The 26,284-nt window shown below is 38.4% G+C and overlaps 2 protein-coding genes across 2 annotated transcripts; one reads left to right on the top strand and one right to left on the bottom strand.

Annotated features, from left to right (window-relative positions):
• Positions 1-1,149: 1,149 nt before the first annotated feature.
• On the bottom strand, positions 1,150-10,350 carry wdr83os (WD repeat domain 83 opposite strand). The gene is made up of 4 exons (XM_030128477.1): positions 10,207-10,350; positions 8,970-9,075; positions 5,635-5,732; positions 1,150-1,641 (listed from the first exon to the last, which is right to left on the bottom strand). Exons 1-4 carry the CDS (start codon positions 10,254-10,256, stop codon positions 1,575-1,577), a joined length of 321 nt encoding a protein of 106 aa, XP_029984337.1. The 5' UTR covers positions 10,257-10,350; the 3' UTR covers positions 1,150-1,574.
• A 143-nt stretch (positions 10,351-10,493) lies between these two features.
• Positions 10,494-24,549, top strand: wdr83 (WD repeat domain containing 83). The gene is made up of 9 exons (XM_030125191.1): positions 10,494-10,642; positions 12,458-12,568; positions 13,475-13,595; positions 16,158-16,263; positions 17,183-17,231; positions 17,742-17,936; positions 18,321-18,429; positions 20,460-20,574; positions 23,645-24,549. Exons 2-9 carry the CDS (start codon positions 12,466-12,468, stop codon positions 23,798-23,800), a joined length of 954 nt encoding a protein of 317 aa, XP_029981051.1. The 5' UTR covers positions 10,494-10,642; positions 12,458-12,465; the 3' UTR covers positions 23,801-24,549.
• The last annotated feature ends 1,735 nt before the right edge of the window (positions 24,550-26,284 follow it).

The raw sequence follows: 26,284 nt of genomic DNA on the forward strand, positions 1-26,284 counted from the left end.
AGATTAGCAGCATTAAAAATGTTTTTATTTCATAGTTTTCATACAGTATATCAATCAAATAGGTTTCTTTGCTTCAAACATTAAACACATGGTGTCCAGCTGAGTGGACATTTTTGTAACTCCATGAAAAATAGGTTCTTAAAAACATTTTCAATCGCATTGTTTTTTTCATGCCTAAAGAGGAATAAAAACACTCAGGGGGAAAAATATCTTGATTAGTTCTTATAATTCATGCTTGAAAGAGTTAAAATGGCCTCCGGCCCATCACCCGCTGAACTTCAGATCTACACTCAGCAAACTGTGGCAGCTTTTTAATATCCAAATTAGGCAGCCCAGCGATCAATGCCCACGATAACTGCTGACGCTGGCGAATTCAAGATCCTCTGCTGCGATACCGATCAAACAACAAACGCACCGTTCTGGAGGCGACAGACGGAGTTTAAACAACAATAGGAGGAAAAATAAAGAGCTCCAATGAAAGGAGTCAGCGATTTTAAGAGGAGTTTTCAAGTCGAAAAGGAGGAGGAGAAAAAAAATCTGATTTTTGTGTCCATATGTGACCAGGATCTGATCTGTTACAAACAGCACTAATCTGACCCAGACCACTTTCATATGTGGTCCTAAATCTGACCCAGACCACTTTCATATGTGGTCCTAAATCTGACCCAGACCACTTTCATATGTGGTCCTAAATCTGATACGTATCTGATATTTTCCAATGTGACTTCAGTCTGAACGGCCAGGCCTACTCTACTGCACTCTGCTCTACTCTATTGTACTCTACTCTACTGTAATCAACATTTCTGTACTCTACTGTACTGTACTCTACTGCACTGTACTCTACATTTCTGTACTCTACTGTACTGTACTCTACTGCACTGTACTCTACATTTCTGTACTCTACTGTACTGTACTCTACTCTACTCTAGACAGTCAATGTGGGATGCAGAGGGGAACCTTGGCATTGATCTAACACCCCCCACACACATTCTAGACCTGCACCAGTCCAGGGTCATCCCTCTGTTCCAGAACGCTGTACGCTAAAACTAACCAGTACTAGGGCTGTTTAATTTCCCAGGCAGTTGAATAAACTGTAAACACAGAAACCATTCAACCATTTTATACACTTTCTCTTTATTAAACACTTTCTTGTACTTTTGTACTCTATAATGCATGAGATCTACGGATAAACTGGAGTCCAATTCCTTGTGTCCTTGATATACGTAAGTGGAGTATCTACAAATTATCAGCTGGTAAATTTACGTTTATTTGTCATAAATACATATAAATGAAGAACAGTGAGTAGTTCCACCAGAAACCGTACGTGTTTATTCAGAACACTGTGCAGTGGCCCGAAAGTGGAAAGGGTCATTCACCGATGAAATAGAAAAAGGGTGAAACAAGACGACAGAGAGTAAACAGAGTCTGACAGTGACGTTAGATCCACCTCTCCTGGTCCTGGAGTTGGTCCTGTTATCTTCTGTTCTGTCTCTGATGGCCATGGGGGCCCATCCGCCGTCTCGCCGTCCACAGTCCACGTCTGGCGTCTCGTGGTCTCTGTTGTCGGTCCCTGGTTACCACGGCGGTGACATGGGCTGTGGGTTCTGGAGGTAGGACATGACGACGGCAGAGATGGACAACCTGCAGATGAAAGACAAAGGAGCTGTCGTTTAACCCTTTAACCCCTGATTAAAGGGAAAGGTTCACATACTAACCCTTTAACCCCCGATTAAAGGGAAAGGTTCACATATTAACCCTTTAACCCCCGATTAAAGGGAAAGGTTCACATATTAACCCTTTAACCCCCGATTAAAGGGAAAGGTTCACATATTAACCCTTTAAGCCCCGATTAAAGGGAAAGGTTCACATATTAACCCTTTAACCCCCGATTAAAGGGAAAGGTTCACATATTAACCCTTTAACCCACGATTAAAGGGAAAGGTTCACATACTAACCCTTTAACCCCCGATTAAAGGGAAAGGTTCACATATTAACCCTTTAACCCCCGATTAAAGGGAAAGGTTCACATATTAACCCTTTAACCCCCGATTAAAGGGAAAGGTTCACATATTAACCCTTTAACCCCCGATTAAAGGGAAAGGTTCACATATTAACCCTTTAACCCCCAATTAAAGGGGCAGGTTCACATATTAACCCTTTAACCCCCAATTAAAGGGGCAGGTTCACATATTAACCCTTTAACCCCCAATTAAAGGGAAAGGTTCACATATTAACCCTTTAACCCCCGATTAAAGGGAAAGGTTCACATATTAACCCTTTAACCCCCGATTAAAAGGTTAAGGTTCACATATTAACCCTTTAACCCTTGATTAAAGGGAAAGGTTCACATATTAACCCTTTAAGCCCCGATTAAAAGGTTAAGGTTCACATATTAACCCTTTAACCCTTGATTAAAGGGAAAGGTTCACATATTAACCCTTTAAGCCCCCTTTAAAGGTTCTGCTGTGAATCTGCGTCTGTTTCAGGTTCATTAAAGCTGCTGTGAGTTTGTGCTTGTGTTCCTTTTCTTCAGTGGTTTTGTTTTACTGTGTGTTTTAGGGTCAAAACAGGTGGTAGAACAGAAAAAGACAAAGAGAGGAACTGAAGTTTGACAGGTTTGGACTAAATAAGGCACTAGAATGAACATCAATAAGAGATTTAGGATGTTGAACATCAACTGGGAACTGGAACACACCTGGAATTATTCATTTTGATCATTATTTTTAACATATTTTTTGTTCTTCTCACTCATTTTGTTGATTTTGGTTCATATTTATTCATTTCAGCCAATTTTGTTGATTATTGTTGCTATTTTTCAGATCATTCACTTGATAATTTTGTTCTGGTCTTTTTTGTTCATTTTCATTCATATGTTGAATACTTTTGTTTAATTTCTTACATTTATGAAATATTCTGATAACTTTTGATGATTTTCTTGATTGTTTTGCTTTTCTTTTTCTGATCACTTTATTTCTGAACTCCAAAAACCAGTAGTTTGGCCCAGTAGTTTTAGTTTTTGGCTGTTTATTTCCAAATCAGTCCAGCTGCTTTTTGACACCAGTTTAACTCCATAAAACAGCACCATGGACAAAACTCAGTAAAAACACAGTAAAAAAAAAAAAATAATAATAATAATAATAATAATAAAGGAAAATCACCACCAACACTGGAAACAACAGGAAAAACAAACAAACAAAAAAACACAAGGAAAACGGTGTAAAAAAAAAAAAAAAGTCCAAACTGTCTATTTTTAATATTATTACTGTTATTATTATGATTATTATGACTATTATTATTATTGTAATTTGTAGTCATTTTAACAAATTTTTAAATTTTTATCTTTGTATTATTCTGTTGTATTTGACGTTTATTGTCCATATTGTGCTGCTGTACATTTGAATTGGATGAATCAATAGAGTATATCTGCTCTTATGTTAACCTGACTGTCATTCCTGCCCTCCACAGTTCTCACCTTCAGTGTAAACGTGCACCTTTAATACCTCAGGGATACTTACACAGATCTCTTCTATTGACAAATGTCCTGAAACTGGCCTTGAACCAGCGTATACATGCACCAGGCCACTGCATTAACTTCATCATCTGATATTATGTGCTGAGCCAAACATTCAGTGTTATGAAACTACAGGGGCGTATAGCTCATCTTTAATAACCTCATCTAGACGATGGGCCGAGGGGCCTGTCGTCATCAACCCCCCCCCGGTGTTTCCTGGACAGGTGCCCTACTGTAGTTCACTTTTATATCCAAATGGAGACGTGCCGCCCCTGGAGGTCACAACGTTAAAAGCTTTTGGACGTTAGAGCAGAGTCGACTTGTCTGAGTACCAGACGAACCCACGTCCATCCAACAGTCTGAAAGCTGCATAATTCAACCCTTCAATGTAAACACACACACACACACACACACACACACACACAGGAGCTTCAGCACAAAACGAGGACTACCACATGTGGCGTACAAACAAACATTCTCATTCAACATCATGATATTAACCCTTAAAAACCCAAACATCCACTGCCAACCAAACCATCTACTAATCTAAACTGTTTACCACAGGGCTCTCAGACTCATGTTCTTTCAGGTTCCACATTCAGCCCGATTTGATCTGCAGTGGGCCAGACCAGTAAAATAATAGCATAATAATCTATATATAATGACAACTCCACATTGTGTCTTTGTTTTAGTGCAAAAAAAGCCCATTAAATTATGAAAATACTTAATTTTATAAACTATCCAAACAAAAAAGATGTGAATAACTTGAAAAAACTGAAATTTCTTTAGAAAAATCAGTGCAATTTTAACAATATTCTGCCTCAACTTCTCATTTGTCCATGTGCATTCTGGATCAGATCTACAAAGACACTAAACACTGAGGAACAGGCAGAAAAGAGTTCAAATTGGGCTGAATTTTCTTTAGACATTTCAGGTTGTTCATATTTGTTCAGGTTATTCATATTTTATTGTTACAGGATAGTTTGGAAATGTAAATATTTTCATAATTTAATGTCATTTTTTGCACTAAAACAAAGACAAATATTTGAAGTTGTCATTATTTATAGGTATGGTGCAATATTATTTTTTTCACATCAAACCAAGAAGAAAATCTGCAGTCATTGTTTTTTTGTCGGTTCTTCTGCTGTTATTATTTGACTGTAGATCATATTGGTCTGTATGTGGAACCGCAACTAAAATGAGTTCCACAGCCTTGACTGTGGAATTTTTACACTTTGTAAATTCATCCCAGGGGCCGGACTGGAACCTTTGACGGGACGCATTTGGCCCCTGGGATGCATGTTTGAGACCACTGGTTTAATAACTTCTGATCCACTAATCCTATCAGTACATGTAAATAATTGGTGTAAAATACAGTTATTCATCTTTTCATGGTCATCAGATATGATGGGTTGGTAATGGTACGGTGGACAGAGCCGGGGGGGGGGGGCAGGCACAGCATCTCCTCACTCCATCGTGTCAGGTAAGGATACAAAGTCAGAAATGCGCATTTCTTCTAAACTGCCCCTCTTCAGATCCATTTTTTTTTACCTCCGCCAAGGAGGTTATGTTTTTGCCGGCGTTGGTTTGTCTCTCTGTCTGTTTATTTGTCTGTCCGTGTGCAAGATAACTCAAAAAGTTATGGACTGATGTGGATGAAAATTTGCAGGAAATGTTGATACTGGCACAAGAAACAAATGATTAAATTTTGGTGGTGATTGGGGGGAGGGACTTATCTGCCTCGGCGGAGGTCTGCACTCTCCGAGTGCTTTTCTAGTTTTACATGATTTCTCTGTTGATTTTCTTTAGTTCTACTCCATAAATGTCATTGTCTGTTCTGTATCTAATGGTTCAATAAATCAGTCATTAAGGAATACAACATGCTTTTATCACAAAGTATATAAACAATATTTAGCTTTTATTCTTACAGACCTTATTGAAAGAGAAATTCGGGTTCTCAGGAAAAGCACCACTTATCAATTAATCATTAATCGATCAACAAGGTCAACCAACTAATGATTAATGGATTAATCAATAATTTGCATCCCTAGTCCCTACCCAATAGTAAAGAAATGATAAACAACAGGCAAATGAACGTATTGACATGGCATGGAACTACTCACATAAAGCTGCTCATCATCTGTTTGGTGTCCTCTGAACTTCTGGAGTTGGCAAAGCTGATGAAAGAGCAGTAGACGGCGATCCAGGCACACCACTTCAACTGAAAGGAACAAAAAAAAACCCACCAGGTCCACACATCAGCTGGAATATACAAGGATCAGCAGAACGTCTGTTTCATAACATCACTGAATGGAAGTGAGAAGAAGGACTTTCCACTTGGCGGTGGGGTAAAAATTCAGTCGGACTTGAATCCTACTTGTGATGGTTGTGAAGCTGAACCGGCCACACTGTCTCATATGTTCTGGTTTTATTCCAAACTGAAAAACTTTTGGCAGTCTATATTTAAATTTCTTTCTCATGAATCAGGGCCTCATATTGAACCTGAGGCAACAATTGCAATATTTGGCATGACATCACATTCTTTTCATTTTAACCAAAAACATAAAAATCTAATTGCCTTCACCACTCTTCTAGCTCGTAGACTAATACTACTAAAATGGAAAGATAAACAACCTCCAGCATTTAAATCTTGGTTTCTGGATCTTTTACATCATTTAACATGAGAAAAAAATCAGATATTCTATAAGAGGATGTGCCACTAAGTTTATCAGTACCTGGCAACCTGTTCTGAATCATATAAAAGAGGTAGATCCCTCACTTATTCCACAGTAGTCCGATTAATACGAGTCTTTGACTAATATCTCTGTTCCTTATTTATTTATTTTTTATTATTGTTATTGTCAATTATCTCTTTTTTTTTTTTTTTTTAAATGGTGCCACAGGGTGGGAATGTTCATGGGTTTGAATACAAAAAACAACGACTGTATTATGCTTTTCTGTGACTCGATATGTAATAAAAACACTTTTAACACTTGGCGGTGAGGACAGCGCACGCAAATACACAACCTGGACATGACAAACGAATGGGGGGGGGGGGTTCTGCTTCCCAGTGCAGGACAATGGTGTCATTAGAGAAGCACTCAAACAAACAGATCTGTTTTTGTCAATGCTACACATGAAGGATTTAAAAGAATTCATGGTATTTCAACACTTTTCTCATACTTGTGTGGAGCACTATTTATCTATATTGTCATCTGCCCATTTTTACATTTTGCTGTTTTAACTGTATTTATGTGAAGCACTGAAGCTGCTTTTGTATGACATGTTACCGAACAAATCAATCTGAAATCAACTGAAGTGGATGAGGTTTCCATGTACCTCAGAGAGTCATTTAGAGTCTGAATGAATTTAGATTCAACACTGAGACAATCAACATAAATTTACCAAACTATATTATCAAAATGATGCCTTGTAAAATAAATTAACAGTTTAATATCCTCCTGAGACCCAACAATGCATTTTTGTCCTCTGTAGTTGACAAGTGTTTCACAGATTTACTTTAAAATAATAAAAAAAAAAAACATAATGTCCACTGAAAAGGACATTATATAAAAAAAAAAATGTATCTGAAAAAACTGTTGCATCATGCTGTTTCCAATTAAGGCAATTATTTAATGTAAAATAGCAAAAATGTTTACTTACTGGATGTCAGGAGGAGGATATAAGTGTAACAAAACCAATGCAGAATGAACACCGTTACCATGGCTACCATGGGTTTTTGTTTTACATTTTGTCATATTTTCCCAAAAGATTCAACAGCAGAGGAGTTAAAAAAGTCTCTGTGTAGGACAGTGGTGGCCAACCCTGGTCCCGGAGAGCCACTATCCTGCATGTTTTATTTAGATGTTCCCTCTTCCAGTCCACCTGACGGTCATTATCAGTCTTCTGCAGAGCTTGATGACAGGTTTTTCATTTCAATCAGGTGTGCTGGAAGAGGGATACATCTAAAACATGCAGGATAGTGGATCTCCCGGACCTGGTGTAGGATCATCACATACAATCACTTATAGGCCAATATTCAAGACTATCATGTTAACTTTACCTCTTCCATGTTTTACATAAAGTACTTTTAAGCTTGAAGAGGGGGGGGGGGGTCAGGGGGAGGCCCATGGATGCATAGCCAACTGCTCTACAACTGTTAAACACTAAAACATCATACTTGCAGTTGTATTTGTAGTAGTAGTATTAACAGTTATGGACGTTTGTTCTAGCTATTGGTAATTATATAAGCACCAAGTATTAACAGTGGATACACTTTGCTGAGTAAAGCAGTTAATTAAATTAAATACTTGCATGAGCTACATTTGTGTATTAAACTTACTTAAAACATATTTGTAATTGTATTCTCAGATAAGACACAGTTTTATCGCCAGACTAAAGCTGTTGAAACCTTGCGTGTATTCAGCAGTGTCTTTTACCTCTCACTGCTCTGCTAGTCTTATGTTTCTAAAGTTCTTTATGTGTAGAGCAATGACGGAATGCATTCTGTACAATGTAGTGAATTAACCCTCTGAGCCAACACAGCTATGAATGACGACTTAAAGTTTGTTCAGAATGGAGTTAAATGATCGAAAAATAAAATCAGTTGTATTTTAATCAAATACATTCTCTGATACAGACAGATTAATGCTCCTGACCAAGGTACTGATGAAGACCTGGTAACTGATCCTGATATGTGCTAATACTAGGTACTGTATGTGTGTGTGTGTGTGTGTGTGTGTGTGTGTGTATATCAGGGGACAATAAAGTGCCTTAACCTTAATACCAGTATTCTCTAGTTTACTCTGCTACATTTTATGTGTAAAGATACTTCACGAGGCACTTTTTATTTGCTCATGTCTGCTAACAAACCACACTCTTAAGATCCCACAGGACTCAAAAGTATGCAAGTAAATTAAAAAAATGTTTGTTGAAGCCCAGCGTCAGGAGTTTTCACTTTGTGCACCATGATCACTATAGTGCATGAGTGCAAACATATCACCAGTGTTTCCTACAAAGAAAAATGCCAACATGACATCGAGGTTTGTGGAGGTTAATACTTACCACAAACAGGTAAAACGACTATTTTCTGTTGGAGATACAATTACTTACTCAGCGTATACACTCCTCAGCCCAGTGGCCACAAAAGCCCCCCCAACCCCCTCTCTCTCTTTGTTAGTTTGTCTTGTCCTGCTTTGAAAAGCAAAAGCTGCCCTTCAGCTTTCTATCTTAAAAGGTGAGTTTACCTTTAATCTTCTAAATGGAACAATTGAGGTGGACCAAGGTCTGCCCTTCAGGGGCAAAACCCCTTTAGGATAGACACACAAACCAAAACACACACACACACACACATACACACACACACACACACACACACACACACACACACACACAGGCAAACACAGGAGACACAGCAGCATCAGTATGAACGTGTGCATTTGTCTGTTCTGTCAGTCACCTTGAGCATCAGCCCACACATGCTGAAGATCATTCCAAGCAGGTTCATGTAGTCTGGTGTGGGATCCTCCAGGGTGGGGTTGGTCTCTGTACTGGGGGGCTTGTACCTAAAACATCATAACACAGACATTAAACATTAGTTTAAAAAAAAAAAAGACATCTGAAGTACAAATTTGCTCATAATAGCGTGTTGGTCTTTTGTCTATGGAGGTATTCACCAACCCAACCAAAACAATCCACTGATGCACTGGTGAACACCCTTCATAATCTTACTAGCTCATGTTCTTCACATTCTGAGGCTCAAGGTCCTCCCAAATGGTACAGATCAATAAGCAGGTTCTATGATCCTCAGCAGATTAGTTTCCATAGTGATGCGTTTCCACAATGCCAGAATAGAGAAGTGCTCCGGCCCCCAGAGATACTCCAAACATCTTAGAGAGGTTTGGTCAGTCTTTTCTATCCCAGATGTCTGAGACTGCAGCCTGTGTTAGATCCATGTTTATGAGTCCTGGTCCCTGTTTTAGCCTCAAGAGCTTCAGCCAAGTCAGACAGTGATGACAGACACCACAGCCAGGCTGGTTTTCCCGAGAGTTTTTGTTTTCTAATTCATTCCAAAGGTGTAAAAATGCGACCAAACTAGCCAAGTCTGGGATATCGAACTCTAACCCAAACTAATGAGACTGAAGACTTTTACATCAAGATTTCAAAATAACAATGACAGTAGTGTGTATTTATTCCAAACAACTCCACTGTCATGAGTAAAGGTTTACAAAATCATTGTCACATGTCCCTATAAGTATGTCATCTCACCTCTACATGAAGGGTGATCACACTGTGTACAGTGTTCACTGTATGCACTGCTGTGACATGATCTCATACAATGAATAAAGTACATTTCTGTATAAGTCTGTCTCTCTAAAATAAGGGGCGTGTCCTCATGTTAGAGTTACACCTTTAAAATACATACCTTTAAGATGATTACTAATTATTACACAGTCTCAGAAGATTAGAAAAACACATCTGCGACTTAGACAGGACTTTATAATCGTTATATTTTATATAACAGAGATACAACCGCTATATATTAAATATTTGTGCTGAATAAACGTCCCAAATGACAGATAATCCGTTTAGGCTTTACTACCGAAACGTGTTAAAAGATTGACGCTAGCTTGTTAGCATCCCTAACTAATGCTAATATCTTTAGATAAACGTGTCTACCTGAACAAAACACTCACCTCAGTATCTTATTTTGTCTCCTCGGATCTGCCATGTTGTTTGAGGACATAATATGTACAAAAAATACTCCTTTAAATGACTTTTAATAACGTGTAAACTCTGGTGACCGACACACAGCTGATTCGCTTCCGGACGAATGGAGTAAAAGCGGAAAAGGGGTTTTAATTTCCGAAAAGTGTTTTTCAAAATAAAAGCATGGTATATTCAATGGACCCAGATAATACGAGGCTATAATAGTAAAACTTTTATTTTGATAGAAGTGTGTACTCCCAGCGTTCATTGCGTGCACCGGCTAACATGCTAGTTTAATTGAATGGGAGAGTCTGTTGGTGTAAATAAATGTTTATACAAAGCTTAAAAAGTACGAATGAATGTTTTCTACAACAGGGCACTCAAGATGATATGCTGCTGAAACTGGACCGGTTGGTACAAAGAGTGAGTGAGCGAATTAATTAGTACGAAAGGCTGACGTTAGTAGAAATTATAAAGCTAACACATGCTGTCAATACAAATATAATAGTCTTCAAATATAAGTGTTGATGTTTTCTGTCTTATTTAGTTAGAAATATAAATCATAGTTAAACCTAGATTTAACAAATATATACTTAAAAACTTTAAAATGAAATGCGAATGGTAAACTGTATAAACCTGTGGCATGATCAGCATGTGCACAGCTGGATATAGTATATATAGCTTTGTTGAGTTGTGTTTATTTTGATTTTGCACTTCTTTTTGCTCTGTGTGCTTTTGTACTTTGCTGCTGTAAACCTGGAATTTCCGTCTATGCGACTAATAAAGGCACATCATGTTTATGGAAGTAAATCTGTGTCATCAGATTTAGAATTATAAAAGACATTGAATTTGTAGCATTGAATTTTTTTAGCACTGAAATTAAGTATCTGATTTTTTTTTTTTTTTTTTGCACTGAAATTAAGTATCTGGATTTTTTTTGCACTGAAATTAAGTATCTGAATTTGATTTTGCACTGAATTCTGCTCCCTTCCGAAAGCTGCATCCCCAGCCAAAGGTGATATAGTTTTCGGCAATATCTGTTTTTATTGTTATTTATTTTGTGTGTTGTCTATTTAAGATTTAACTTCTGAAAGTTTTATATGCCTTACAGTTTGCACATTCTTTAATATTTAACAGATTAAAACAAAAAACAAAAAAAAAAAACGTAACTGCAGTATCTTACAATATTATTAATTACTTAATTGCTACACAGCTATGATGGTGTTAAGAGGTTGAATAATGCACAATTAATTTCATACCCTACAGCAGGGCTCTCAAACTCATTTTCTTTCAGGTTCCACATTCAGCCCAAGTTCATCTCCAGTGGGCCGAACAAGTAAAATAATAACAGAATAACCCATAAATCATGACAACTCCAAACTTTTGTCTTTGTTTTAGTGCAACCCCCCCCCCATTAAATTATGAAAATACTTACTTTTATAAACTATTCAAACAAAAAAGATGTGAATAACCTGACAAAACTGAAATTTCTCAAGAAAAATACGTACAATTTTAACAATATTCTGCCTCAACTTATCATTTATATATCTTCATTATGGATCAGATCTACAAAGACACTAAACACTGAAGAACAGGCAGAAAATTGTCAAAACTGTGCTTAATTTTCTTTAGACATTTCAGGTTGTTCATATTTGTTCAGGTTATTCACATTTTATTGTTACAGGATAGTTTGTAAAAGTAAATATTTTCATAATTTAATGTTATTTTTTGCATTAAAACAAAGACAAAAATTTGAAGTTGTCATTTTTATAGACATAATGTAATAAAAAAAATTCACATCAAACCCAGAAGAAAATCTGGAGTCATTCTTTTTTGTCGGTTATTCTGCTGTTATTATTTGACTGTAGATCATATTGGTCTGTATGTGGAACCTGAACTAAAATGAGTTCCACAGTCTTGACTGTGGAATTTTTGCACTTTGCAATTTCATCCCAGGGGCCGGATTGGAACCTTTGGTGGGATGCATTTGGTCCCCGGGACACATGTTTGAGACCCCTGCCCTACAGTCAGAAAAGAGAAAAATTAATGAACCAGAGTGAGCAGGGAACATTTCTCAGCAAATTGCGACTCGATGAATTTGGTACACATTCTCCTCTTCATGGCTGACATGTCTTATCTTATCTTATCTTATCTTATCTTATCTTATCTTATCTTATCTTATCTAACTCGCAAGTGGAAATTGTTATTTACATATGTTGTTGATATTTGTCGGTGCAGGCTGTTCCATGGCGTTTCCTCAGCCCAGACCTCAGGCTCCGCAGCTTCCTCAACATCTCCTGAGGACCATAGACTGTCAGCAAGGAGCCGTCAGAGCTGTCCGCTTCAACGGTAAAAGCCTGAATGTGTATCACAAGATGAGATGAAACCCAACAAAACTGAGAGAACATGAAGATAAACTCTGTTGGAGGTTTTTTTCTTCTCTTTACAAAGGAAAAAACCTCCAACAGGAGTGGGATCAAAGTAGGCATCCATCAGCCTAGACCAGTTGGACTGAGTGGAAAGAGAATGGAAATGAAGAAAAGAAAAAAGAACAAACGGCAGTGTGGAAAAACCTGTGGACACATGTGAAGTAAACTAGTGCATTGACCCACTGCGGTCAAACCAGCTCTGACTCTCTGTTTATTACCTTAGATATATATATATTTATCACAAACACTAAAAACTACTTTTACTGTGTACTTTTGGAGTAATCATACTCCAAACTCCCTTCCAGGCAACATTAAGTGTTTTCCTTTAAAGTAGTGTCAAAGATTAAATTTAATGATGAATAAAATACTTTTCTCCAATAATTACCTCATGAATCTAGTATATTTGGTATTAGTACTTAATATATTATTATCACAAACGCTATGAACTACTTTTAAAAATTAATTTTCAGAACGTTTTTTTTTCTCCTGCGACGTATAATAAAATATAAAAAATTAAGGTAGCTTATGGTTGTATTTGAATATCTATAATATTTTTATTTATCTCATCTAACATTTATTTTCTTTTGCACTGACAGTAAGACAGTGAAATGATGTTGTGTTCATGTGAGGAGTGAGGTGGGGTGGGGGTACAGACTATGGATTTTAGTTCAAACCAACACTGTACAAATGAATATTGAATGTTTAATATGTACAAAAAAGTCCATTAAACATATAGTTCTAAAATAAATTGTCACAGACTTTTAAACGGCAGCATCCTCCAGATTTCAAACTAACACTTTGCTCTTTCTTGTTCTGTTTTGGTCAGTTGATGGAAACTACCTTCTTTCCTGCGGCAGTGATAAGTCTCTAAAGCTGTGGACTGTGAGTCGAGGGACGTTACTGAAGACGTACAGTGGCCATGGATACGAGGTTCTGGATGCTGACGGGTGAGGAACTTAACACCGTCTCTTCACTCATTTCAGCGTAGTTTACAAACTCTGCAGCAAAGATAAACTGATGACACAGGTAGAAGCACAGATTCAAAATGACAGGTTTGCACAAATATCAGGTGTCTTGTTTCTTTGTCAGTGCTTGAAAAAAACAGAAAACCTTAAGGATGCAGTGACAGTCGGGAAAACCGTGAACTGTTTGGTCTACCCTCCATGGGACAATCTGCCTTTATGGACCACGGGTTTTCAGTTTTACAATTGATTTCTCTCTCTCTCTCTCTCTCTCTCTCTCTCTCTCTCTCTCTCTCTTTTGTTCACTCGACATGCATGTGAGCACGCAGCACAGGGAAGCCCCGCCCCCCCGTGAGAGACAGCGGACAGACAAGTGGCTTTAACAATAATAATAATAATAATAATATAATAAATAGCATTTATAAAGCACTTTTCATTCAGCAGAATCTCAAAGTGCTACAGAGAGAAGACAGTCTAATAAAAAATAAAATACTACACTACCGGTCAAAAGTTTTACAACACCCCAATTTTTCCAGTTTTGTATTGAAATTCCAGCAGTTCCAGTCCAATGAACAGCTTGAAATGGTAGAGAGGTAAGCGGTGAACTGCCAGAGGTAAAAAAAAAAAAAAAAAAAAAAAAGGTAAGGTTAAACAAAACTGAAAAATAATTTCAGAATTATACAAAAACGCGAACAAGAAATGGGTTAACAACTTAAAGCAGTTCTGCAGCAATGGAGGTTGATCAAGCCTCGAAAGGCTTTAGGTTATGAGAAAGGTTATAGGTTATGAGACAGACAGATAAGGTGGGGGGGCATTGCCTTGATTCTCCTGAATATAGCAGAAATGTGTAAAACTGTTCATGCATGGACTCCTTCCAAGTTCCCGTTCAAATGTTCTTGGCTCTTATATGCCACAACACATTCCTGTTATGTCTAAATTGTAAATTCTGAAACTTACAGCTGCCAAAGTTCAGTTGCACAGCAAAAAGGCAATGTTTATGCCTTTTGTATTTATTTATTTATTAATGCCCTTATATTTTTGGTACTTACAAGACATACTAAGTTGAAAGTAATTAAATTTTATTTATTTTTATTTGTGTTTTATTTATTTTTATTTGTGTTTGCAATTGCCTCTCCGGAAATGTTTCTAGTCAAGAAAATACATTTTGTTGTATATGCACAATATGAATTTAAGAAATAAAACTGTTAATTATCACACAAAAAAAGGAAACCAGTTGATCCTTCATTATTAAGCGAAATACCTTATTTCCTCTTGTGTGTTTATAATTGCTCTTTAACTAAGCAAAAATAAGTTTTAATCCGATTTCTTGATTAATCAAAGGAATTTTCAGTAGAATGCTCGAATACTAAAATACTCGATAGCTGCAGCCCTAATCATAACACTGAAAAATGTAGGTCTGTCCTACAGAGAAATGTCCAAGAAAGTCCAGGTGTCAGTAAGTCCAGTTTCCTTCACCATCCAAAGGCACTCAGAAACTGGACTGGGAAATGCAGACAGGAGGAGGTCCAGCAGAGCCCTGTAGGAACTGGTAGCACCAACTTTCGAGGCTTAATCAACCTCCATTGCTGCAGAACTGCTTTAAGTTGTTAACCCATTTCTTGTTGGCCTTTTTGTATAATTCTGAAATGTACATTATTTTTTAGTTTGTTTAACCTTACCTTTTTTTTTTTTTTTTTTTTTTTTTACCTCTGGCAGTTCACCGCTTACCTTTGTACCATTTCAAGCTGTTCATTGGACTGGAATTGCTGGAATTTCAATACAAAACTGGAAACATTTGAGTGTTGTAAAATTTTTGACTGGTAGTGTACATCAAGAATAAAGGACTTCAGCGAATGAAACAGAGCATCATGGTGGGTCATAAAAAGCCGGTCTAAACGGGAATGTTTTTAGCCCCTTTTTGAAGGAGTCCAGTGACTGAGGAGGTCTGAGGTGGTCAGGGAGGGAGGTCAAGATATGGGGGGGGGGCAGAGGAGAAGAGGGAGGTCCTGGAGGTAGTCGGGGGCGTTTCTATGGAAGCAATTGAAGGTGATGAGGGTGGTCTTATAATTAATTCTGAAGGGGATTAGTAGCCAGTGGAGGTTCTGGAGAACGGGACTGATGTGTTCCAGTTTATGGGTCCGTTTGAGGCTTCTGGAAGCGCTGTTTTGGATGGACTGGAGTTTTTGTAGCTGTTTTTTGGGGATCCCATAAAGAAGGGCGTTACAGTAGTCAAGCCTTGAGGAGACAATAACATGGACAAGTTTGTCTGTGTCTGTGTCACTGGCTTTAGACTCAACACACATCAGAGTCCTGCACAGATCCACCACTTTTCCAAAACCCAGCCGTACCCGCGTGCATTCAGTTTTTGCTGACAAACAAAATAAAAAATATAACTTTGGGAGAAAAAAAACTGTTCTCCAAACACAAACCGAAACTGAATTGAAACGGTGGCCCAAAAACCTTGGTCCCGACCGAACCGTGGACTACCTGTACCGTTGGACCTCTCGTATAATTTGTGTTTATTTCTCATTGTGCTTGTTTCCACAGTTCCTACGACAACAGTCAGCTCTGCTCCTGCAGCTCAGATAAAACTGTCATCTTATGGGACGTCGCCACAGGACAAGTCACACGGAAACTCAGAGGTCACGCAGGGGTCAGTTTTCCTCTTCATTAGTTTAATAGAAGTGAAGTAGTAGTTTTATTCGGTCATTAATTATATGGAAGTAAATCTGTGTCATTGACATTGAATTTGTAGCACTGATTTTTTTTTTTTTTTTTTCACTGAAATTAAGTATCTGAATTTTTTTTGCACTGAAATTAAGTATCTGAATTGTTTGTCTCTGAATTCAACTATGTTCATAAATTTAGAATAAAAAAAAAAATTCAAATGGAAAAAATTCAGATACTTAATTTCAGTGCAAAAAAAAAAATCAGTGCTAGAAATTCAATGTCTTTTATAATTCAAAATCTGATGACACAGATTTACTTCCATACAAACCAAACCAACATATCCGTTGTTCCATATATAATACAACTGAAAGGGTTCAGGCTGAAGTTCAGACTTATTTTGCCGAACCATATTTACAATTAACACACTGTTTACACATGAAAACAAACAAACAAACAAAAAAAAAAGTTCAATGTAATCATTGCTAAATATACAACAGAAGAGAAAACTTAATTTAATTCAAGTAAATCATGTTTTGCACTTGGTTTTGTTTTCATTTTGTATTATCTTTGGATGTATTTTGTTTGGTTTGTCTGACTTTATACAATATGATTTTGTAGCTAGTTGTGTATAGATAACCATTAAGGCTATTATTATTTAGAAAGGGGCAGGAAATACAAGATTTTCTTCATCCTGCTCCTTTTAAAGCATGGGTGTGTACATGTTTGTTCACCTGATGATTAGTGAATGTCTGCTGATGAAATGCACAACCATGAACGAAATGAAATGAAATGAAATGTCCTTATCTCAACTACCAATATTGATCCTAGTCTTTTAAACAGCAACATATATACAGCATTCATCCATGTTTGTTCATCTTTTTTATCCGTCTTTTTCATCCCAGAAAGTCAACTGCGTCCAATTTAATGAGGAAGCAACTGTCATCCTGTCTGGTGAGTCAGTGTTCACCTATTATAACTACAACTACTATGGAAGTAAATCTGTGTCATCAGATTTTGAATTATAAACGACATTGAATTTCTGGCACTGATTTTTTTTTTTTTGCACTGAAATTAAGTATCAGAATTTTTGCACCTGAATTTTTTGCACCTGAATTTTTTTAATTCTAAATTTATGAACATAGTTGAATTCAGAGACAAACAATTCAGATACTTAATTTCATTGCAAAAAAAAATTCAGATACTTAATTCCAGTGCAAAAAAGTTCAGATACTTAATTTCAGTGCAAAAAAAAATCCAGATCCTTAATTTCAGTGCAAACAAAATCAAACACTTAATTTCAGTGCAAAAAAAATGCAGATGCTTAATTTCAGTGATAAAAAAGAATCAGTGCTACAAATTCTATGTCTTTTATAATTCAAAATCTGATGACACAGATTTACAACACAAAACCCTCCTGTTACTGTGTCAGGACACATTTACTTGTGTGTCTACCTGGTGCAGGGTCCATAGATGGGACAGTGCGGTGCTGGGACACCAGGTCCCGCAGGTTTGAGCCCATCCAGGTTTTAGACGAGGCCCGGGACAGCATCAGCAGTCTGAAGGTGGCGCAACATGAGCTGCTAACAGGGTCAGTGGATGGAAGAGTGAGGCGCTACGACCTGAGGATGGGACAGCTGCATGTGGACTTCATCGACAGTAGGTTTTCCTTTCCATTTTCAGCTTTTACAGCATTCAACATGAATAATCTCTTTAGCCTCATATATGGAAGTACATCTGTGTCATCAGATTTTGAATTATAAAAGACAATGAATTTTGTAGCACTGAATTTTTTTTTTTGCACTGAAATTAAGTATCTGTCTTGTTTGTCTCTGAATTCAACTATGTTCATTTAAAAATGCTTGAATTTGACCTTGAAAAATGTGTCAGAACCCTGGAGTTATCACACAGTCCTAGTCACAAACCCACAAACCACATGTGTACGTAGCTTTCCCTCCGTACAGTCAGAGTGGTACTGTTCTACTGGACCCCCCCCCACAGTGGGAGCCCAGCCCTAACGGTGTCTGTGTGTGTGTGTTTCAGGTCCCATCACCTGTGTGTGTTTCAGTCAGGATGGACAGTGCACACTGAGCTCCAGTCTGGACTCAGCAGTCCGACTGTTGGATAAAAGCACCGGAGAAATGTTGGGAGAGTGAGTGGCCTTCAGTCCTACGTACAACATGATGTGCTCCTCAGCTTTCATTTTACTTTTGTTTTTAAAAAGTGGTATAGGTCGTATATTCCTATCTTTCAACAGCAGAACACATTGTACCAAACCACACTTACGCCGCGTTTCCACTACGTGGAACCGGCTCGGCTCGACTCGGTATTCCTGGAGACCGTTTCCATTACAAGATACTACCGACTTTACAGTACCTGGATGCGGTGCGTTACTTCCATGTCGTCTGTTCAGAGAGTTGCTGATAAAGTCGCTCGTTGCGTTGTCTCGTCTGAATTTTTACGTTAGCCACCAAAGACTGAATCTCCTGGCCCGACCATGGTGTAGTTTTGGGCTGTTATCATGTGGATTAACGTACCGACATATTTACTGTCCACTTCTGCATCTGTTTTTTGTAAAACGACAGGTCACAGAGAAAACTGTCTGACCAATCAGTGGTCTGCAGTGTGTACACGTCACGTTTTAGTATCTGGTCCCCAGTCCTGGAACCTCGGTGGAGGTGGTACCAAAAAAGTAGTACTGGGTACCAGATTCCAGGTCTTTTTTTGTAATGGAATCGCAAAAAGGCTGAGCTGAGTCGAATTGAGTCGAGCCGATACCACACAGTGGAAACGGGGCATTAGACACACCGGATTCACACCGACTTCCTTTGGTTCGCTTAAAACGGACCAGAGTTCATTTCCCCTGAAAGTCCAGACTTTTTTTAGGTGTGAACACAAACAAGCGAACTCTGATTGGAACCAAACAAGTGGACCAGGACCACCTAGAAAAGGTGGACCTAGGTGGACCCGGAACATCTAGAAGAGGTGGACCCAGACCACCTAGAAGAGGTGGACCCGGAACATCTAGAAGAGGTGGACCCAGACCACCTAGAAGAGGTGGTCTGGGTCCACCTCTTCTGCTTCCAAACGGACTCTGGGTCGGTTCAGTTCTGCTGTGAACAGAACCGTCCTCCAGCCCAAACAAACCAAGAGACCATGAGCCTTTTTGTTCTTGCTGAGCCACCGTAGCCTCTGGAAGGCGCCGAGCCTCATGGGTAGTCAGAGCTAACAGCAGCACCCATGAGTCATGGACAGACGTGGACCAATGAGGACGCTGAATGTCTCATGGACATTTGGTCCCATGTCCATTTGACCAAACCGGCTCCAATCAGCTGATCTGGACAGTTCACATTATTTTCAGACATTTGTGTCTGTAAAAATAGAAGACATATTCCGAAAACGATAACTGTACGTAGGACCTCCATGTTTGTTTTCATCAACACCCACCGTCTCTGACTGACCCCACCCCCGACTTTTCTGTCCAGTGCCAGCGCAGTTTGTCACATGCTTCTGTTTACGGGTCAAAACACAGTAATGTCCCGTCAGAGAGCGAACTTTAATTAATTTCCATTCCAACATTTATTTCAATATAAAGTAGCTCGTTGTTTTGGATAATCCCTTATGGTCCAACTAAAGCAAAAATGAATTTAAAAGTGAAAATGTGGGTCATTTAGCAACACTAATCAGTCAAATTGTCTCTAAAATGTCCCATCAGAGAGATTTCAAATACTGTGTTTGACCCTTACGCATTTTGGTCCAATAGTAAAAAGAGCAATGAGCATGTGATCGAACCAAATGAAAAAAATAAAGTCCAAATTTGATCCAAATCAGATAACTGGACCAAAGGACTTTCCAGGTGTGAATACAGTTTTAGATCTACTAACACCATGGCCTAATCCCAGTTCGCCCCTTGGCCCCTCCCCCTGAACCCTCCATTTTGCACATTCATATGAAGAGGAAAGGGTGTCCCAATTCTCAATGAGTTGGAGGGGAGGGGCTAAGGGGGAGGGGCCAAGGGGTGAACTGCGATTGGGCCTTAGTATGTTGTTCAAATTCAAGTGTATACGTATCTAACAGGAAGGTTTCTAAGACATTTATTGAACTTTTATTGAGACCATACTTTTTTTGTGATGTTAATGCTGCTGGTAGAATTTCACTAATTTGTGTTTTTTGTTTGTTCAGGTACAAAGGACACAAGATGAAGGGCTACAAGCTGGACTGTTGTCTGTCCAGTAAAGACACTCATGTGTTGAGCTGCTCAGAGGACGGTCACGTCTACTGCTGGGACCTGGTCGAGGTCAGGCTCATTTACAGATGCATCTTACACACAGCCTCAGGTTTACTTGTTTTTTTGTTTGTTTTTTTTACTTTGATTATCTACATTTAAAAAACAAAAACGACAAAGAAAACAAGTGTTCAGAGAACGCAAACCTCCGCCAAGCACCCCGAACGGTGTGCATGTGTTGATCGACAATTTCTTTTTAAATTAAACAGTTTCCAGGTTGTTCCATACAGCAGAAAAAGTTGAAGTTTGGTACCAGTCATGTGTATGTCCAATTATATTCAATTCCAATCAATATTTGTTGAGTTATAATGAAAAATATGTGGTAAATGGGATTTTCAGTGTTAAATGTAAATGTCCACAGAGTCCACATTCCACAGTGGATGTGGACAATTTTGTGCCAGATACAAGATATTGTTCTAAGCTACGGGTGGATCAAATTGGAGGCTAATCGGAGTCGTTTTGAATTTTTGATGAATTTTGGGAAAATTGCTCAATGATGACAGATAGGAAAATGGTAGATTTTGTGACCTTGCTGTGACCTTGAACTTTGGCCTACTTGGCCCAAAATTTAATGGGTTGGTCCCAGGGCCTAGGCCTATCTGTGGGGACAATTTGGGAAAAGTGGTTGGAAGAGTTTTCCCGTAAAGTTGCTAACAAACAAACAAACACGCAAACAAACAAACAAACAAAGCAAAGTGATCACAATACCTCCTGACGGAGGTAAACATAAAAGAAACATATTGGTAAAGGAGCTGGATTGAGTGTGACTTGTAGCCTCCCGTCCCCTTATCCCAGTGGTTTCCAACCTTTTTTTTACTCCTGACCCCATTTTAATGTCACAAATTTCTGGTGACCCCAGACATTCAAAACAGAGACTTTTTTTTTGGCTAAAATTAATTAGTTTTTGATCCTGTAATAGTTTTCTGTCCTCTGTTTCAAATCCAGGTTAATGTTAGAGGACATTTAGTCTATATAATGTATATTATTGTGGATGGAGGCAGTAAATCTAGGTGTAGATTACTGCACAAAGGGAGAATTGGATTTTCCTTGGTCAGGATATGTACAGTCAGTCCATCTTGGATTTACAAGGCTGACAGTTAATACTGAACAAACAATGACTCAAACTATGAATTATGAAAGAGCTGCAGCATCTGAAAGCGACCACAATGAACCTTTGACAGATAAACAGAACCACAGTGCTGCAGTTTCACAACCACAGTTTGTCTGATATGGACTGGGATTGGCTCTGTCAACCCAACACAGATTTTTTATTAGTAAGTTTTTATTTTTATCAATTACTAGAAATTTCAGGCGACCCGATGTGGCATCCTGACCCCAAGGTTGAAAAACACTGCTTTATCCCATCTTCTTCTACTGACCACGAAGTCCCATTAACCTCCACAAAATAACTCCCAAAAATCTTACACATATCCAAATAAACCCAGTCCATTTTATAGCAGCATTCTTAAAGCTCTTCATTTCTCCCATATTACATATCACACTGGGAGAACATGCAGACTCCACACAGAAACAGTGTTGAGAATAACAGTGTTAAAAATAGCTGTGTTACTAACGCTGTTGTTATTTTCCAGTAACGGTTAATCTAACGAATTACTATTTGAAACGTTACAACACCGTTACTGTTACCGATAGTAAAATGCGGTGCGTTACTTTTTACTGATATCAGCTGTTATCCGTCCTGGCTCGCTCAGCCAGGCACAAGAGATGTGACGTTCACAGACGAGTCAAGTCTTTTGAGCGGCTCTTTTCAGTGAATGATAAGAACCGATTCGTTGCGAGCCGTTCATTAGCGAGCCGTTCTTCTATTCAAATTACCCACACCGTCTTCACCTGAACGACTAATGACATCTACAAGTTTGAGTTGTCCACAGCACACCACATTCAATTGAACACAGCAACGTGCGCAGCTAATTTAGGGGAGGAGTTATCAGCTAATTTAGGGGAGGAGTTATCAGTGACAGTCTGACTGACTGGACTGAAGACATTTACTGCTGGATCAGAGAGGAGCGACTGAAAAAAGTGGAGATGTGGGATTAACTGGAGGAGCATCTTCTTCCTATAAATGCAGATCCCCTTATGTGGTGGAAAAGCCGGGCCCTGGTGGACCCCAGCTTTACAAAAGTCACGGTGTAGAAGATCTGTTTAGTGGGAACATCGGTTCCATCTGAATGAGTATTTTCTCTACGACAGGACCAATATAATCAGACAGAAGTCGCCTCAAGTTAGATTGCTTGTCTTCATTAACTTAAATTTGCAAAAGGATAAGGAGAGGCAGTAGAACCCATAAAGGATGACACTGCTTTATTATTTCAGGGATGTTTTTAATTTTGTTCACACTCCAATAAATATGAAGTTAAATGAATTACCTGTCTGCTGTTCTACTCTATGCAAGTGGCCCATGAAACACGCTCAAAAATCAGTTTTCTTTTACATATTTGAAGGTTTTTCAAAAAAGTAACACAATAATTACTTACCTTTATGAAGGAGTAATTCCATTACTAATTCAATTACTTTTTTGGGAAAGTAACTAGTAACTATAACTAATTACTTTTTAAAAATAATTTGCCCAACACTGCACAGAAAGGTCCCACCCCTTAACCCACAGGTGTCAAACATGCAGCTCGGGGGCCAAATCCGGCCCGCCAAAGGGTCCAGTCCGGCCCCTGGGATGAATTTGTGCAAAAATTGCACTAAAGATATTAACAATCATTTTAGTTCAGGTTCCACATTCAGACCAATTCAGTCTCAGGTGGGTCATAATAACCTTTAAATACTCACGACTCCAAATTTTTCTCTTTGTAAATGTAAATATTTTCATGTATTTACACTAAAACAAAGTATAATATTGCAAAAATATCTGAATAACCTGAACAAATAGGAACAACCTGAAATGTCTTAAGAGAAGTAATTGTAATTTTAATAATATTCCACCTGTTACTAAATGTTTTGTGTGTTTGTAGATCCACTGTGATCTGTAATTGCATAATGTACATGTGGAAATGATAAACTGAGGCAGAATATTGTTGTGTTCATACTGTGGTTCGTACTCCTCTGCTTCCAGGGGTCTTTGTCGTTGAAACTGCCCGTGGGAAAAGCTGTGGTCCAGTCACTGTCGTTCCACCCGTCAGAGACCCGCCTCCTGACGGCCATGGAGGGCCGGGTCCAGGTCTGGGGTTCAGAACCAGAGGAGACGATGGACGATCCGACGCAAACGTAGAAACGGTGGAAGTAGATGAGACGCATTCACTGCAAACACCCAAAAGGACGGTTTCCTATTTCCCCTTATGCATATGTGAGTGCAAACGTCACTGAGGCTGAAAATATCTGGTGTTTTATGTCAAAGGGACAAAGAAAAGAACACATTCATGAGAAATCTGGTCATTAATCAGAAAAAAGAACTGTCACTGTTTGAGGGAAAATCCTAACACAGAACTACAGCCACACAAACACTGGTCAGTTTGATTAGTTTTATTGTTTTTTTGTTGTTGTTGTTAGTTTAATAGATAATTGGTTCTGTTTACACGAATGCTAAATATGCATGATCAAAGTCCTTTAATTATAATTAAACCAGTTAATTAGACGTCAGCTCCACATACAGTGTTTGTTTTGCGGCAGAGATGTATTTTTATACAAACTAAATAAACATTATCATTTAAATAATATTATAATGATGTCATTTGTCTCTTTATGTAGATGACACTCAACAAGAAACTGTAGTTTTGTCAGGTTTGGATTTATTAGGAATTGTACAAACAATGAAAAAAAGAGATAAAAACATAAAATAATTTAATCAGCACGGCAATAGAATGGCATCAAATAAATAAATAACTTATCTTACATAAATACAATCTTGGATGGACCGGGTCTGCAGAGTGGAGCTACATGGATTCCAACACAAACACAATCTACGTTTGTATTTTCCTCCAAAAATTGCACAAAAGACAAATACAGATTCAAATAAATACATGTCAGCTTATTGGCAACGTCAAGTAGTTTCTTGTCGACTCATGTATTTACATTTGAAGAGCTCATTTCTGACACTTTATCTGCATCTTTTATCAGACAAAATAAAACTCACGTCAGAAATCTGTCAAGTCTCATGAGATCTTCAGTCTGAGTCCAAACAAACCTACGGAAGTAAATCTGTGTCATCAGATACTGAATTATAAAAGCCATTGAATTTCTAACACTGATTTTTTTTTTTTTTTTGCACTGAAATTAAGTATCTGAATTTTTGCACCTGAAAGTTTGCATCTGAATTTATTGCATCTGAATTTTTTTAATTCTAAATTTATGAACATAGTTGAATTCAGAGACAAACAATTCAGATACTTAATTTCAGTGCGAAAAAAAAAAAAAATCCAGATACTTAATTTCAGTGAAAAAAAAAAAAGTTCAGATACTTAATTTCAGTGCAAAAAAATTCAAATACTTAATTTCAGTGGAAAAAAAAATTTAAATACTTAATTTCAGCGAAAAAAAAAAACCCAGACACCTAATTTCTGTAAAAAAAAAAAAAAAAAAATCCAGATACTTAATTTCAGTGCAAAACAATTCAGATACTTAATTTAAGTGCCAAAAAAAAAATCCAGATACTTAATTTTAGTGAAAAAAATAATTCAGATACTTAATTTCAGTGAAAAAAATGCAGTGCTACAAATTCAATGTCTTTTATAATTCAAAATCTGATGATACAGATTTACTTCCATACAGATCACCCAGCGTGAGGGGAAAGTAGCTTAATTTTGTGCTGTTAGAATAGTTGTCGGCCTTGTCAGCAGTTATGGATGTGGAAATAACCTTGTGGTTTCTCAGAGACTGGACCTGCAGACCTGTCCAATAGAACGGCTGTTTGGCCCGGTTCAGCCCACGCAGCTGCAGGCGGACGCAGACAGCTGCTCCACCTTGTGCCAACGGTGCGAGTTATCCAGGAAGGCCATGTCTTCGTGGTGGGTGGGCCTGCAGCAGGGGGCGTGGTGCCACAGTTCCCCTGGCGCCGGTGCCGGCAGCACGCCGCTCAGCAGCAGGTTGGAGAGGGTGAGGTCGTGGTTGGAGCGGGCGCGCGGACACGTCCCGCCGCAGTACTTGAACAGGACGCTTTCGTCCGAGTCGTAGCCCAGGCCCAGGTCTCGAACCTGCAGCAGGACGGAGCGCAGGCCGCACTGGGAGTCCGGCGTGGAGCGACGATGCCGGAGCGGGACCACGACGGCTGAGGGACCTTTGACCCCCCTTTGGGTTCCGTCCTCAACTGCCCCCACATGTCTGTTCTCATCTGCAGACATCAGCGCTGATGTCCATTCTGTTTTCTGATCTGGAAAGAAAAGAAGGATTCTCTGTTTAATGAAGCCATGAACCCTTTACAGGACACTCACAGAAATACTCTGAAACTCAACAGTTCAACCTTCAGTCAATCAATCAAACTTCATTTATTTAACACCAAATCATAACAAAAATTATCTCCTGACACTTTACGTATAGAGCTGGAATAACCCAGACTCTCCACCTTTGAACCTTAGTGTGTTATTGGAGGACAAAACAAGACTTCAGTTCATTTGTGTATTTTATTTATTTATTTATTCCATGTAGAAAATCAAGGTCAGTGAAGTTACCATATTTGGTTCCTTGCCCATAAGTGGCAAAAATAAATCCAAGAAGTGAATATAAAAAAATACAAGAAAAACACATGTAAGGTGAAAGGAAC

The sequence above is a fragment of the Sphaeramia orbicularis genome, chromosome 1 (genome assembly GCF_902148855.1).
Source record: "Sphaeramia orbicularis chromosome 1, fSphaOr1.1, whole genome shotgun sequence".
Lineage (NCBI taxonomy): Eukaryota > Metazoa > Chordata > Actinopteri > Kurtiformes > Apogonidae > Sphaeramia > Sphaeramia orbicularis.

What these genes read in the sequence shown, in the direction of transcription:
- wdr83os (XM_030128477.1), bottom strand. Translation starts at nt 10,256, where the DNA reads ATGTCCTCAAACAACATGGCAGATCCGAGGAGACAAAATAAGATACTG. An exon ending in AGACAAAATAAGATACTGAG is followed by an intron (nt 9,076 to 10,206) that starts GTGAGTGTTTTG and finishes ATGATGTTTTAG; the next exon opens with GTACAAGCCCCCCAGTACAG. An exon ending in CAGATGATGAGCAGCTTTAT is followed by an intron (nt 1,642 to 5,634) that starts GTGAGTAGTTCC and finishes TTTCATCTGCAG; the next exon opens with GTTGTCCATCTCTGCCGTCG.
- wdr83 (XM_030125191.1), top strand. Translation starts at nt 12,466, where the DNA reads ATGGCGTTTCCTCAGCCCAGACCTCAGGCTCCGCAGCTTCCTCAACAT. An exon ending in CAGAGCTGTCCGCTTCAACG is followed by an intron (nt 12,569 to 13,474) that starts GTAAAAGCCTGA and finishes TGTTTTGGTCAG; the next exon opens with TTGATGGAAACTACCTTCTT. An exon ending in AGCAACTGTCATCCTGTCTG is followed by an intron (nt 17,232 to 17,741) that starts GTGAGTCAGTGT and finishes TACCTGGTGCAG; the next exon opens with GGTCCATAGATGGGACAGTG.